The sequence below is a fragment of the Eptatretus burgeri genome, chromosome 3, assembly GCF_056783735.1.
Source record: "Eptatretus burgeri isolate ZD-2024b chromosome 3, Ebu_testis_v1, whole genome shotgun sequence".
NCBI lineage: Eukaryota > Metazoa > Chordata > Myxini > Myxiniformes > Myxinidae > Eptatretus > Eptatretus burgeri.
The window spans coordinates 95,056,271-95,071,141 of record NC_140963.1 but is presented as its reverse complement, the minus strand read 5'-3'; the positions used below and the strand labels follow the sequence as shown (position 1 = coordinate 95,071,141).

At 48.8% G+C, this 14,871-nt stretch overlaps 1 protein-coding gene across 2 annotated transcripts in view; it reads right to left on the bottom strand.

Moving 5' to 3' along the window:
- LOC147030482 (SMAD family member 4-like) overlaps window positions 1-14,871 on the bottom strand; it is a 294,415-nt gene that overhangs the window by 48,315 nt on the left and 231,229 nt on the right. For both annotated transcript variants that reach the window (XM_085874609.1, XM_085874608.1), the window contains one exon: window positions 14,516-14,560. In XM_085874609.1, the coding sequence (XP_085730735.1) occupies window positions 14,516-14,560 (45 nt within the window). The remainder of the gene's footprint in view (window positions 1-14,515; window positions 14,561-14,871) is intronic.

Below are 14,871 nucleotides of genomic sequence, written 5' to 3'. Positions count from 1 at the left end.
TTTTGGAGGATTGGCAAAGAGTGTTCCAATCATAAATATGTTGTTATTATTGGAATCCTCCTGTGCCAAAACATACGATTAGACACCAAAAACATCTTATGTCTATTGGTTCAAAAGTAATGGCATTTTATATAGAAAACCCCCAAAATCAGGCGGCCATCTTGAATTTTTTCCAATATTTGGAGTATTTCTCGTGCTCTTAATGAATCTTTGTCTTCTCATGAATCTTTGTCCCCTTTATATGAGTTTAGATAAAATAAAATAAATATTGTATGACATTTGAATGAATAGTTATGGTAAATTTGCAATATTATTTTTAAAAGAAGATTTTCAGCGGTGGCCATTTTGAAATTCTAAATGGAGGCCCGAAATGTTCATAGCAAAACTGGCACCTTTTTTTTCTAAACCAATGAAGTTTCCAGATGTGTTTAGACATTGGTAACACGAATCTACCCCCAAAAATGACAAATCCAGAAAATGTTACATAAGACCACCGATTAATAACCTCCAAAATGATTCTTCACCATCCACCTTCGGCGGAGGAGGTAATTACAGTTTACAGATGAGGTCTTTGAGGTTTTGTAATCATGCCTGAGATCCTGTCTCTACAAAATAACTGCAAAATTTGGGAACCCATTATTTTCAGAAATTTCTGAAAGATGTATAAATTAGCAAAGTGATGGACTTTTAAGTGTTTTCTTACATGTCAATGCAACAAAACTAAAGTTATCAAAGATATACCGGACCACTCTATATTTTCATACCGGGGGGTTTCCGAGTCACACTGCCTGCTTTTTTCATGAGTAGCATTACGTTTCCCATCCTAAATTCTACTGAGGGTGTTAAAAGTCAACCACAACAATTTGTGGACTGCCATCACATATGGACGAGACAAGATGCAAAACAGGAGATTACACCCTCCTAATGGGTCATTCATGAGTCAGCTGTTTTCTCACAATTCAATAGCAACACTAACTTATGCTCCTACCATAAGCTGTAGATTAATGTAAAAACAAAAAGAAAAAATTCCACTGAGAAAAGTTAGATTGCAAGAGGCTTAGGATTCAAATCCTAAAAATGCTGTGTTCCCAAGCTTCCATGTACTTTAAATCACAACCTCTGGAATACTGCTTCCATTCGCTTCACCACTAAGCCACTCTTAGTGAGAAATATTCCTCTGAACATTAATGGTAATGATATCAAAAGTGGCTGAAATTGTACATGTAATTGACTTCAACAGAAATCATAGTTCAAAAGTGTCTTTAAATAAGATATGCATCAATTTTCTAAAGATTTAATAAACTTTCATACTGAAATACACTTTTTCTTTATTTGAACAAATGGATTATATCAAGAGAGAGCTGACAGGACTGTTAAACTCTGAGATGCAAAGGAATGACTACTATTTCGATCGTTCTTACCTCATCAGAACGAAAACAGAGGAACTTCTCATGTCACACATTGATGTTCTGTTACGACGGTTATTTTTAATTCATGAAGGAGAGGGGGAGAGAGAGGCAAGAATGCTAATTCTCTTCACCTCCGCCACCAAAGGTGAACGGAGTGTAAGTTTTCACCCATCTGTCTGCTTGTCTGTCTGTGAGCAGTGTATCAAAAGGTTATGGATGGATTCAAACGAAGCTTCATGGACAGGTTGTGTGTGTGAATAGGACAAATTGCTTCAATAATTTTGAAGATCCGGTTCCAGGTACAAATTTTTTTTTTAATCTTTATAAGTGATTCTTAACCATGGGAGAGATGGGGCTGGTACTTCAAAATATTGTGGACAGATTATGACAAAACTTGATAGATGAGTTGAGCCAGGTCAGGTCAGATATAGGAGCATGCGCCAGAGAAGCGCGTCACTGCATCCATTTTCCGCCAGTACTCCAGAGGCCTCCGTCTGGGCATCCCCCAGACAGATTCCTGGCCCATCCCCATCTCCTTTAAATGTCGATCAATCTGCTGCAACCAAGAGGCACATGGTTGGCCCACTGGCCTCCTCCACTCATGAGGTTCCCTTGCTGAGAGAATCTGGATGTAGGATCAGCGTTAGGAAAACGAGCCACTTGTCCATAGAGCCACAACTGATGCTCATGGACTATGCAGGTAGCAAATCTCATTTGAGTCTCTCTCAGCAACCACTCATTGAACACAAAGTCCAAAGAGCGAAAGCCAAAAATTCTCTGAAGAGACTTGGTACCAAAGGAATTAAGTCTCTGTCTCAGATCCCGAGTGAGAGTCCAAGTCTCACATCCGCAGAGCAAGAATGGAAGCACCAAGGACCTGAAGACTCGGACTTTCATCCTCCTGCACAAGTAGCAACAGCACCACACCCCATGATACAATGAATCCATGACTCCCCAGGCCCGAGTCAGACATCTCTTGACTTCTGGCTCACAGCCAACAGAGACATGAATATCACTGCCAAGGCAAATGAATCTCTCCATGACCTCAACATCCTCACCACAAACAGGTACAGACAAGATAGCAGCATATAAGATGTCGTTGAAAGCCTGGATCTTAGTTTTGACCATGGACACCAGTAATCCCAGTGGCTCCGACTCCTCACTCAACACCTCGAGGGCCCCCAAAAGGATATCCAGAGTCTCTGCAAAGATGACTGCATCATCTATGAAATAAAGGTCAGAGATATTGACATTCCCAAATGATGCACCACAGCTTGATATCGATGACATCTTCGCCAGAATCCAGTCCATAAAAGTGATGAAAAGTGTGGGGGGGCAATACACACCCCTGACAAACTCCAGTAACAACTGGAAATAAGTCAGAGATGGTATCACCATCTCTCACAACACTCTCAATTCCAGAGTATAGTTCAGACATCAAAATGATCAGTTTTGGTGGTACTCCACGAACACCAAGAATCCTCCAGATGGCAACCCATTTCACTGAATCAAACGCTTTGCAGAGATTAACATCGGCTCTTCGGGCCCCTGCCAAGACTCTCATCTGCATTTGGCTGCTCCTCCAGGTTCCACGCACTTTTGGTCCACGGACCTGTCTGCCTCCTTGCCTGTGAGGGTGGCTTTCTTTCCTTTGCTTTTTGGAATGAGTGATGTGGCGCGGAGTCCCGACAAGTAGAACTGTATAAGTGTTGTAAATAATTGCCCTTTTATTCGGTCGTATTGCTTTTGTATTGACTGTTATTTGTTGCATTTTGTCTTGACTGTAATATACGTGCTTTCTGTGTGTGTAAATAAAGTGCTGAATTGTTGAACTGTTTCCCGCTTTGCTTCGTCTCCTTCCTTTTATTGAATCTCCATCTTGCATCACGTTAGGGATTGATAGTGGGTTTAAAACACCCGGTAATTAATCGGAACCGCCAAGGCTGACGATAACTCCGCTCGGTTATCCCTGTAATACGGAACGAACCGCTTAAGCGGTTCGTGTCCGAAGTCGGCCTGTGGCGTGGTCCCATCCCTCGGCAGATTACCCGCACGGGTACTTAGGTATATTGACATTCGGCGATTCACCCTATTTCGTGCGGGTAGACTGCGGACTGGGTGGTGGTGGGGTTAAACCCCCACCCGTGACTGGTTTCTGGCGGTAGTCCCAGGAGGGTCACGACTGAATTGTCCGTTCCGGTGGGCGACGTGTCGCGATTCGCGTTACGTGGCCGATCGCACGCCGGCGGGCGCAAATTCGTAACACTGATGTCAGCGAGCGGGAAACAAACTCTCCCGTCTCCAAGCTAAATTCACAGGAATCGGTTCAGGGGTGAGTGGAGCGACCACCGATTCCCTCCAAATTATGAGTAATTTAAATTAAATCGCTTACGTGAAATAAGATGGCGTCTCAAGGCGAGCGGGAGCCGGAGGTCGTAGAAATGGATGTGGGAGTGTTAGAATCCATGGTCCAGGATGAAATCCCCGAGCAGGAAATGCTTGTTGTGCAGGACGAACTCCCCCAACCAAACCCAGAGCCCGAAATGGGCGCGGCGGTGGCGGCCGCGGCGTATGACACCTTCCCTCCCCCTCTCCACCAAAACCCCCCGATCCTGGCCGAATCGGCTCAGCCGAGCACACCCGACATGGCCCAGCTATGCGCCATGCTGGCGGGAATGAACGCAAATATGCAAGCAATGAATGCGAACATGGAAGGAATAAATAAACAAATGGATACAAACACAAGCAAAATGGATACAAATGTGCAACAGTTGAACAAAAAAATGGATGGAAACGCACTCGAGGCGAACGACCAAATGAAAGAAATGCGGGGTGAGAAGCAGCGCGTGGGGCGATGCCTGCAGGCGGGCAAAATGGCGACGCCACGTGCCGGAGCGAACGAGCTGGGGGGGGTGCAACGGTTGTCAGGCCCACGTTGGGGGCAGGTGAGGGCAAAATAATTCGGGAGACGCGTTGGGCGAGACACGTGGAGGTAACAACGACGGAAACATTAACGGTGACACAGAGGGAAAAATTAAACGGGGAGACAGAAACGTGTAAGACGAGACACGAGGTAACAAAGGCAATACAAAAATTAAAAGAAAGCCAAGAGGAGACAAAGGAGGGATGGAAGGTCGTAACGGTGGAGTGTGAGAAAAGACTTCAAGACATGACGAAGAGAGTAGATAAGCTGGGACTGGAGGTAAAAACGGAGACAGAGGAACTGGGAAGACGGGTAGAAAACCACGAGGGCAAGCCGGAAGAACTGTTAGAAGCCAAAGCAAGGTTGGAGTGTGTGGAGATGAGAAAGGAATTTGAAAAGAAAGCTTCTGAGTTACAGAAACACGAAGACAAAGAAAAGGAACTACAAAACGAGTTGAGGATGATGAGGGAAGAAAGAACGACATACGGAAAATGAAACGTTAAGGAACCACACTGTAAAGATCGAACAGCTGGAGGCGAAGGCCAGATTAAAGAATGAGATGCACGAAAGAGTAATGATGGAAGAACGAATGAGACAGAAAGAAATAAGTCAATTGAAGGAAATAACGAGATTGCAGAATGAGGAACAAGGAAGACAGTGGAATAGGAAATACAAAGAACAAGGAATGAGACAGGAGAAAGAAAGTCAGTTGAAAGAAATGATGAGATTGCAGAATGAGATGCAAGAAAGAGTAATGAAGGAAGAACGAATGAAGCAAGAAGGAGAAATCAGGAGATTGTAGGACACAACGAGATTGGAGAGGGACAAACAAGAGGAACAATGGGATAGAAAACAAAAAGAACATGAATTTGAGATTGACCAATTGAAAGAAAAGACCAGGCTGGAGTGCGAGGAGATAGATAAAGAACAGTGAATGAATCACAAAAGGGAAATTAACCAAATGAAGAAAACCATGAAACTGGAGAAGGAAGGACAGGAAAGGAAACAAGGAAGAGTAATGAGAGAACAGAAAATGAAACACAAAAGGGAAATTAACCAAATGAAGCAAACCATGAAACTGGAGAAGGAAGGACAGGAGAGGAAACAAGGAATAGGAGTGAGAGAACAGCGAATGAAACACAGGAAGGAAATGAGCCAATTGAAAGAAACGATGAGATTGGAAAATGAAGAGCAGGAGAAACTGTGGGGTAGAAAACAAGAACAATGTGAGTTTGAGATTGAACAACTAAAACGGAGAGCAAGATTGGAGTCAGCGGAGATTGAGGAGCTCCAGAGGGAGAACGAACAGCTAATGGGGCTCAGAGAGGAAGAACGACTCAGATGGGAAGGAAAAAGGAACCAGGAAGAGACAGAAAAAAACAGAGGAGAGACTGCATGATAAAGACGGGGTTAAAGGGACAGAACACACACACGGAGTTAGTGGAGGATAATGGGGGCGAGCTCGTGGAACGTGTGGGGACCCGGTGCGAGCAGCTGGATAGCCTCCTTCGGGAACGGAGGGAGACGCTGTTCTCCCTTGAAACGAGTCACGACCAGGTGGGTTCGGTCGTGCCGGGCGGAGTCGAGGGGGCGAGTGCTGTGGACAGGTGCACGTGCAGCTTGGGGGGTATAGAGGCCCCGGGACCCCTTGTGGGGACACGAATCCCCAGTGTGGTTGTCCCGGTGTGTGTGGTGAAAGGTGTGAGTGCGGCCCCGTGTGTGAGTGGTGTGGTTGCGAGTGTGCCTGAGTGCGTGCCTCTCAGCATGCCGTGTGTGGATGAGGCACCGCGTGTGCGAGTGAACGGCCGAGTGCAAGGGAGAACGTGTGTGTGTGATAGAGCGGTATGTAAGGGAGATGACGGTCGGCATGCGGGAGCACGCAGCCGCATCTCCAAGAGTGAGTGTAATGGTGAGGTGTGTGAGTCTCGTGACACGTGGGAGTTTGAGCGCGTGGGTCGAACGGCGACGGAGACTGCGACAAATGAGGGACAAGGGCCGAGTAGCAGCCTTAGCTGTTTTGGGGACCGTGCCGGGTTTACCCAGCGGCGAGCACGATGTCCGCGCCGTGGTACGCACGAGCCCGCCACGTGCGCGCTTGCGGGAGTGAAAGCCGGTCCGGAAACGTGCGCGGTGAATGTTGCCGATCCCGCGGCGGACAAAAGCCAGGCTGCGTAGACGGATTTGGACCGGATGGGTTCTCCACGTGAGCGTGTGTGAAGCTCCAACGGGCAGAGCACATGTGTTCGCGTGGGGAACCCCTCGAGACGCGAGGCTTGTGGTTTTTTTATGCGCAGAGTGGCGTCATGGCTGCGTGTATGGTTGGAATCCGGCAGGAGGGTGAAACCCTGCCAGATAGTGCCGTCCAAGAAGGGAGGAAGTACACGTGAAGCTGCATGACGTCACGCCAAAGATGCGCGGCTGTGAATTGCCGCGCTGGTGCGTAGGTTGCGAGTTGCCACGCTGGTGCTGCGCGAGGAGAAAAAAAAAATCAGGCCTCGCTTTCGGGTGAACATGATTCCCGGGCAAGGGGTGGAAAACCCCCTGGCCTGGGCACAGGATGACATGAGCTTGGTGGAAGGGTTAGCTTAGCGAGACCAGCTTCATGGGGCAGGGATAAGTCCTCATGGAGTCCGTGGAATGGATTAGTCAGAGGGATTCAGTTCAGATTTAGGATGGGAGATGGAATTTTTGGGATTTTGAGAACAGTGACGACTTTGAGTGTGTAGAGGGGACGTAGCTTAGCTACGTAGTGTTAAAAGGAACGTGCTGTAGTGTAAGGGACGACGTGGGAGCACGAGATAGTTAGGGGATTTAGTGAGCAGGATGGCAGGATTCAGCAATGTGTGAGTTGAGAAGTGTGAAGTGGATACATGTACTTGGTGAGTGAGTGAGGCCAGCGGGTCTGAGTGTATGGAGCAATTGTGGAATGCATGGTGCGATGAGTGATTGGGGGGAGGAGTGATTCCCGCCCAAGGGACCCCAGGGTCAGGATAAAGTGAGTTAGTGGGTTAGTTAAATTGACAAAATGGAAGTCGTTTTGTTGTTGGTGGGAAAGTAGGCTCGATACCCATTTGGAGGGGTGCAGGAGACCTGTTGACGGGCTGGGAGTGTGGCTGCGAAAGGTGAGTATCGATGAGTGGGTACCCCGGGCACCGGGCTAGTCGGCCGTGGTAAGCCAAGGGCCCATGGGGGGCCGGGATAGTGTAGTGGGCACGGGTGCGCCCGCATGATGTGGGGGCCCAGTGCGCCATTGGCCGCGTGGGCAGTGTTGTGGGCACGGGTGACCCTTGGAAAGGGGCCCGGGAAGCCAGCCTGCCACGTGAGCATTTCAGGAGAGTCGCCATGGAGGGCACTCCCCGGTGTTTAGGGAGCTGGTAGGCTCGTAGGCAGTGTAGTGCCCGGGGGTGCCATAGCTGGAGAATCAGAGGGTAGTGCCTGCCAAGGGAGCCACGCGTCCCAGCCATGAAACCGTGTGAAGGCACGCGTGGAAAATTGGGGGGCAAAGCCCGAAATTGTGAGGAGACCAACACAGGCGACAAGAATCTGGATGGATGGAACCAGAAGATTAAGCGAGAGGCGCTTGTTGGAAGCCCCGGGGAAGCTTAAGTGATAATGGTAAGGGTAGATTAGAAAGTGTACCCCTCTGCACCATCCATCCCTTCACTCTCGTTGTGGGCCACTGGACCCACTTTGGGTTTTAGATCGCTGAAATCTGGGGAGGCCATCCTGAGGCTTGAGTTGGGCCTCGACGCAGGACGCTAGCCCTCCCTCATTCCCCTCCGGGAAGGGAATGTAGGGGTTGGGAGTAGGCTTGGTGATGATATAGGTTAGCCGAACAATGACGATAAAGGGGGTTAGGGGACGAATTATAGTGGGGAGGTAGGAAGAGCAAAAAAAATAAAAATAACAAAAAAATAAGTTGGGGCTAAATTGGGTTTGTACAAATTAAGGGAGTGGGTATGGACGGAGACAGGCAAAGGCGATAGGTTGGGAGGGAGACAGTTGGTAGGTCTGAGCCCACCTTCCGAGTGGCCAGCACCACCGCACTCCCTCCACCAACCTCCACTGAAAGGCAAAGGCTGGCCAACTTTATCGGCTGGCTGTTTGCTTCAAGGCCTGTGCCGGTCAGCTTCACTGCCGACTGTTTTTGCTGCAAGGCCTGTGCCTGTCGACCGTCTGCCAGCTGTTTTACTGCAAGGCCTGTGCCGGTCAGCTTCACTGCCGGCTGTGTTTGCTCCAGCGGCCCTGTTTTGCCATGCCTTGCCTGCCTGCTTTTGCCATCCAATGCTGCTGCCCTCGTCCATTTTGCCCCGTTCAGTTTTGATTTGCCCCCGTCCCTTGTTCATTGCCATGTGTGCCAGGATCGTCACGGAGTTTGCAAGGACTGTCCTGTTGGCAGCTACAACACGGGCCTGCAGTGGCGGCCCGTGCACCGGTTTTCTTTTGACTTTTTCTGCCTGCAGAGTCCATTGATCCTTGGCCATGGTTAGTGTAAAATTTGTGAGGTTGAGGTACTGTAAATATTAGTGCGCCCCCGGCATGTATGTGTTCACGCCGGCAATTTTATTTAAGTCGTCCGTATGAGTGGGTTTGTTTAGTTAGTTACTCAGCCCGTAGGTTATTTATTTTGGGGACACGAATACCATGAATGTCGCACTCAGGGATCCAAAGGTAAAACGTACTAGGGGAGAACTACACATGACGACTAGGTACGATTCTGTAAAAAGGGGAGGGAGTAGTGATACGGTTGTGGAAATTCACATTACACCATAAAGAGTCGTCAGGTGAGATATATCGGTAAGTTCATGTGTAGTTAGCCCAAACCCGTTATATAGAGGGAATATGTGTGACTCATCCGGGCTGCGACGCTTTGAGTTAGCCATTTTTCTTTCTCTATTGTTATTTTGGACCATTAAGCCGCCAACAACGCAAACAGCCACTACCTTTACCTTCACTACTCCATCCTGCAAACATCGCTTCACCGCCATTCCCAAACGACGCCTGCCAACCACCAAACCACCACAGCAAACCCCCCACCACCTTCGCCTATCTCCTTCTACAACCATCGACCACACCACCAGTCAACACCAAACGTCATGCTGTCCAGGGCCGGTTTGGCGATTGGTGCCGAACGCATCGAGCCACGAGCGTGAATTGCGGCCTTTCCGAGGAAGGAATTCGGATCATAAAAGGCTCACGCCCCTTTTTTGCCACACCAATGGCTGAACAGAGGGTGGCATGGCCCTGCCTCCAATCGCGTTTTGATCCGAGAATTTGCATACAGGCTCCTCCTCCGGCCTATAAAGATGCGAGCACAAGGCGACTCGAGGAGTTGTTGCAGGCGGCTGGTCTGGGCGAGTGAAGAGTTCGAGTTCAAGTCGAGTGAATACGGCGGTCGGCATCGAGGTTGCGGTGTGGGGGTCGCTCGTCTCATCGCGGGGTCCAAGCCAGCCAGCCATTCCCGACCCTGAGCATCAGCAATTTCGCCCCCCCCATCCGCGCTGAGATAGTGCCGGGGGGCCCCGTTCCTCCCCCACCCGAAACGTGGTGCCAACCAAACTGCTTGCGCAGAGCACGCCGGAGAGGGCTCGCCGAACATTCCAGGGGCACGGAGTTGGGGCGCAGCTGCGCAAACATTGCGGCTTGCCCGTCATCGCGTCACGAGGACGCGGATAAGACCTTCTCGATCTCGTGGACTTGGCCGCTCCTCCAGGTTCCATGCACATTTGGTCCACGGACCTGTCTGCCTCCTTGCCTGTGAGGGTGGCTTTCTTTCCTTTGCTTTTTTGAATGAGTGATGTGGTGGATGATCACCTGTCTCTGTTATCATCTGAGCTCAAGCGTTTGGACATCGGGATTGCTGCTCTCTCTGAGGTTCGGAGACCGGATTGCGGCGAGATAATGGTGGGTGGTTACACCTACTATTGGTCTGGTCGCTCTGATGGTTACCATACCCAAGGAGTTGCTGTAGCTGTGTCCAATAAGCTGACCCCAATGATAATTGAGGTAACACCGGTCAACGAGCGTATTATGAGATTAAGGATTCGCCACTCCTTAGGTGTCATTTCCCTGGTCTCTATTTATGCTCCGACTGAGGCGAGTGATCTCACCGTGAAGGATGCATTCTACGCCACGCTCCAGTCTGTGGTTGATCAGTGCCCCAGACGAGATACACTTCTAGTCTTGGGGGATTTCAATGCATCGACTGGAACTGATAGGGATGGTTATGAGGTGTGTGTTGGTCCCCATGGGTCAGGAACTATGAACCAGAATAGCACTAAGTTCCTTGACTTTGCAAGAAGTCATGGACTTAGGAGTGGCTGAAGTTCATGGTTTCAGCGCCCGCAAGCTCATCGCTGGACTTGGTATTCCAACGCTGGCGGTGTGGCAAGGAGATTGACCATGTCCTCATTGGCTGACGGTCGTTGGAGGATGATCCAGAACTGCAGGGTCTACCGGAGTGCTCAGTTCCTCAATACTGACCACAGGCTTGTTGTAGCAACTCTAAAGCTGCACCTTAAATCCTGGAGAATGGTACCATCCCAGCCTAGGCTGGATGTTGCCAAGCTCAGGGATGAGAGAGTAGCTGAGGAGTTTGCGGAACAGGCTGAGTGGACACTTGGGGGGTCTGGGTGCTTTGGACGGTCCTGAAGAGTTGTGGAGCACCTTCAAGACCACCGTCCTTGATGTTGCCAGTGGATGCCTTGGAGTTCACCGCAGGGCAAAGAAGAATTTTGTCTCTCAAGGGACACTGGATACCATTGACCAGAGTCGCAGGGCCAGGCTGAATGGCAGAGCTGAGCTGTTCAGGGAGCTGAGGCGTAAACTGTACGTGCACTGAGGGTGGACAAGGAGGCCTATGTGCGAGGAATCTGTGAGGAGGTAGAGCATCACCTGTGGACAGGTGATTCTCGTCCCGCTTACAGGGGAATTCGCGCATTACGTTCATCCAAGCCCATCCCTCGGAGCACTGCAGTTCGAGCAGAGAGTGGTAGGCTCTTGACAGAGGAGTCTGAAGTGAAGGCCCGCTGGGCCGGTTACTTTGAGCGGTTGTACCAGGCTGATCCCCCAGCTGTCGAGTTGGACGTCAAGGGTGTTACAATCCCTGTTGCTGACCCTCGAATCAACTGTGGTCCACCTTCGCTTGTGGAAACATGGGCTGCGGTGAACCAGTTGAAAGCGGAGCAAAGCTCCAGGGGTCTGTGGCATCCATGCTGAACTTCTCAAGGCTGGTGGAAATGCTGCACTCGTGTCGTTGCATGCAGTTTTGTGCTCTGCCTGGAACACAGGCATCATCCCAACTGACTGGAAGAGGGGCCTTGTTGTCCCTCTCTGGAAAGGAAGGGTGATCGCCAAGACTGCAACAACTACCGAGGGGTGACGCTGCTCTCAGTGCCGGGCAAGGTCTTTGCTCGGATAATTCTTGATAGGGTTCGCCACCATCTGCTTGAGCACCAGCGTCCAGAGCAGTCAGGCTTTACACCAAAGAGGTCAACGATTGACCGTATCCTTGCACTTCGTGTCCTCACCGAACGTAGACGAGAGTTTCGGCAGGGGCTGCTTGCAGCCTATGTTGATCTCTGTAAAGCGTTCGATTCAGTGAATCGGGATGTCCTCTGGAGGATTCTTGGTCTTCGTGGGGTGCCACCGAAACTGATCGATCTGATGTCTGAACTCTACTCTGGTACTGAGAGTGCTGTGAAGTGTGGTGGTACCATCTCTGACTTATTTCCAGTTGTTACTGGAGTTCGTCAGGGATGTGTACTTGCCCCACGCTTTTCAGCACTTGTATGGACTGGATTTTTGGGAGGATGTCGGAGAGATCAAATTGCGGTGCATCGTTTGGCAATGTCAAGATCTCGGACCTTGATTTTGCAGATGATGCAGTCATCTTTGCGGAGACTTTAGACATCCTCTTGGGGGCCCTCGAGGTGCTGAATGAGGAGTCGGAGCCGTTGGGATTACAGGTTTCTTGGGTCAAAACTAAGATCCAGGCTTTCGGTGACATCTTGGATGCTGCTGTCCTGTCTGTGTCTGTTTGTGGTGAGGATGTTGAGGTCGTGGATCGATTCACTTTACCTTGGCAGTGATATTCATGTCTCCGCAGGTTGTGAGCCGGAGGTCAATAGACGTCTGGGTCGGGCCTGGGGAGTCATGGATTCACTGGATCATGGGGTGTGGGCGCTGCCGGTACCTGTGCGGGAGGACGAAAGTCCGAGTCTTCAGGTCCTTGGTACTTCCAGTCTTGCTCTATGGGTGCGAGACTTGGACTTTGACCAAGGATCTGAGACGGAGACTTAATTCCTTTGGTACCAGGTCTCTTCGGAGAATCCTTGGCTATCGCTGGTCGGATTTTGTGTCCAACGAGCGGTTGCTGAGAGAGACTCGGATGAGATTTGTTACCTGCATAGTCCGTGAGCGTCAGCTGCGACTGTATGGACATGTGGCTCGTTTTCCTGACGCTGATCCTGCTCACCAGATTCTCTCAGCGAGGGAGTCTCATGAGTGGAGGAGGCCAGTGGGCCGACCACGTGCCTCATGGTTGCAGCAGGTTGACCATCATCTCAAGGAGATGGGGATGGGCCTGGCATCTGCCTGGGGGATGGCCAGACGGAGGCCCCTGGAGTACCGGCGGAAAGTGGACGCAGCGACGCGCTGTTCTGGCACATGCTCCCATACCTGACCTGACCTGATGTGGTGCCGAGTCCCAACAAGTAGAACTGTATAAGTGTTGTAAATAATTGCCCTTTTATTCGGTCGTATTGCCTTTGTCTTGACTGTTATTTGTTGCATTTTGTCTTGACTGTAATATAGTGCCTTCTGTGTGTGTGTAAATAAAGTGCTTACTTGTTGAACTGTTTCCTGCTTTGCTTCGTCTCCTTCCTTTTATTGAATCTCCATCTTGCATCCCGTAAGGGATTGATAGTGGGTATAAAACACCCGGTAATTAATCGTAACAGTCAAGGCTGACGATAACTCCGCTCGGTTAGCCCTGTAATACGGAACGAACCGCTTAAGCGGATCTTGTCCGGAGTCGGCCTGTGGCGTGGTCCCATCCCTCGGCAGATTACCCGCGCGGGTACTTAGGTATATCGACATTCGGCGATTCACCCTATTTCGCGTGGGTAGACTGCGGACTGGGTGGTGGTGGGGTTAAACCCCCACCCGTGACTGGTTCTGGTGGTAGTCCCAGGAGCGTCACGACTGAATTGTCCGTTCCGGTGGGCAACGCGTCGCGATTCGAGTTACGTGGCCGATCGCAGGCCGGCGGGCACGAATTCGTAACAATATGATCTGGCAGAGTTGAGGCAACAATATGCCAGCGTATTACTTCATAAAAATGTACTTCTAAAATCTAAAACAAGCTATCCTCCACCTAAATGTAATGGAAAGAACATGAGCTGCTGAAGAAAGAACCCCGGAAACACCTTTCCAACACCTTGTTGCATCAACGCAAGTATGTTCCAAGACATCAGGCAAATATTCATAAAACACCCAATAATTGAGTGATGGATGGCCCAAGTCTTCTTCTTCTTCTTCTGCTTTTGGCTGCTCCCGTTTGGGGTCGCCACAGCGGATCATCCGTATGATCCGCATAGTGATTTGGCACATGTTTTACGCCGGATGCCCTTCCTGACGCAACCCTGGTCGCCTCTTACGACACACAGGGATATGGTACACCTATTTTAACCGGGGTATACACCGGCCCAGTATACTGGTACTCATTTCGCCGACCTCGGAAGGATGACAGGCTGAGTCAACCCCCTGGTGTATTAATTCAGCGGCTCAACGGGGCTTGAACTCAGGACCTTTTGGATCCCAAGCTGCTGCCCTATCCACTGCGCCAACACACCAGGCATGGATGGCCCAAGTAGACAATGGAAAAAAAACAAACACATGCGAAATGTAGTTAATTCAAACTTAAGAGCATGAGGACTCCTCAGAGCATGAGGAGTACTCTCCTCATTAAAAACTGAGCCAATAATTCAGATGGGAACATGATCAAGCCAGACCTCAACTTGCAAAGGACCAGTCCAATCCAAAGTACAAGTTTCAAATAGTTATATCATTTCGATCAGTTATCCTGAGCGATTAAATGCCACATCTAATTAATAATAATTGCATGAGTAGCACAAAGCGAAGCAATTATATAAGGGCAAAAGTTCAAATGTAGCACACTTACCTGAAACAGGGGTTTGGTATATCATCTCGCTGGACTGTGTCTGCCCTGGGTGAAATACAGGGATGAGAAACATTATATGGTGTTTATATATATATATATAAATATATATAAATATATATATATATATATATATATATATATATATATATATATATATATATATATAAATATATATAAATATATATAAATATATATAAATATATATAAATATATATATATATATATATATATAAAAATATATATATAAATATATATAAATATATATATATATATATATATATAAAAAAAAATATATATATATATATATATATACATATAAAAAAAAAAAATATATATATATATATATATATATATAT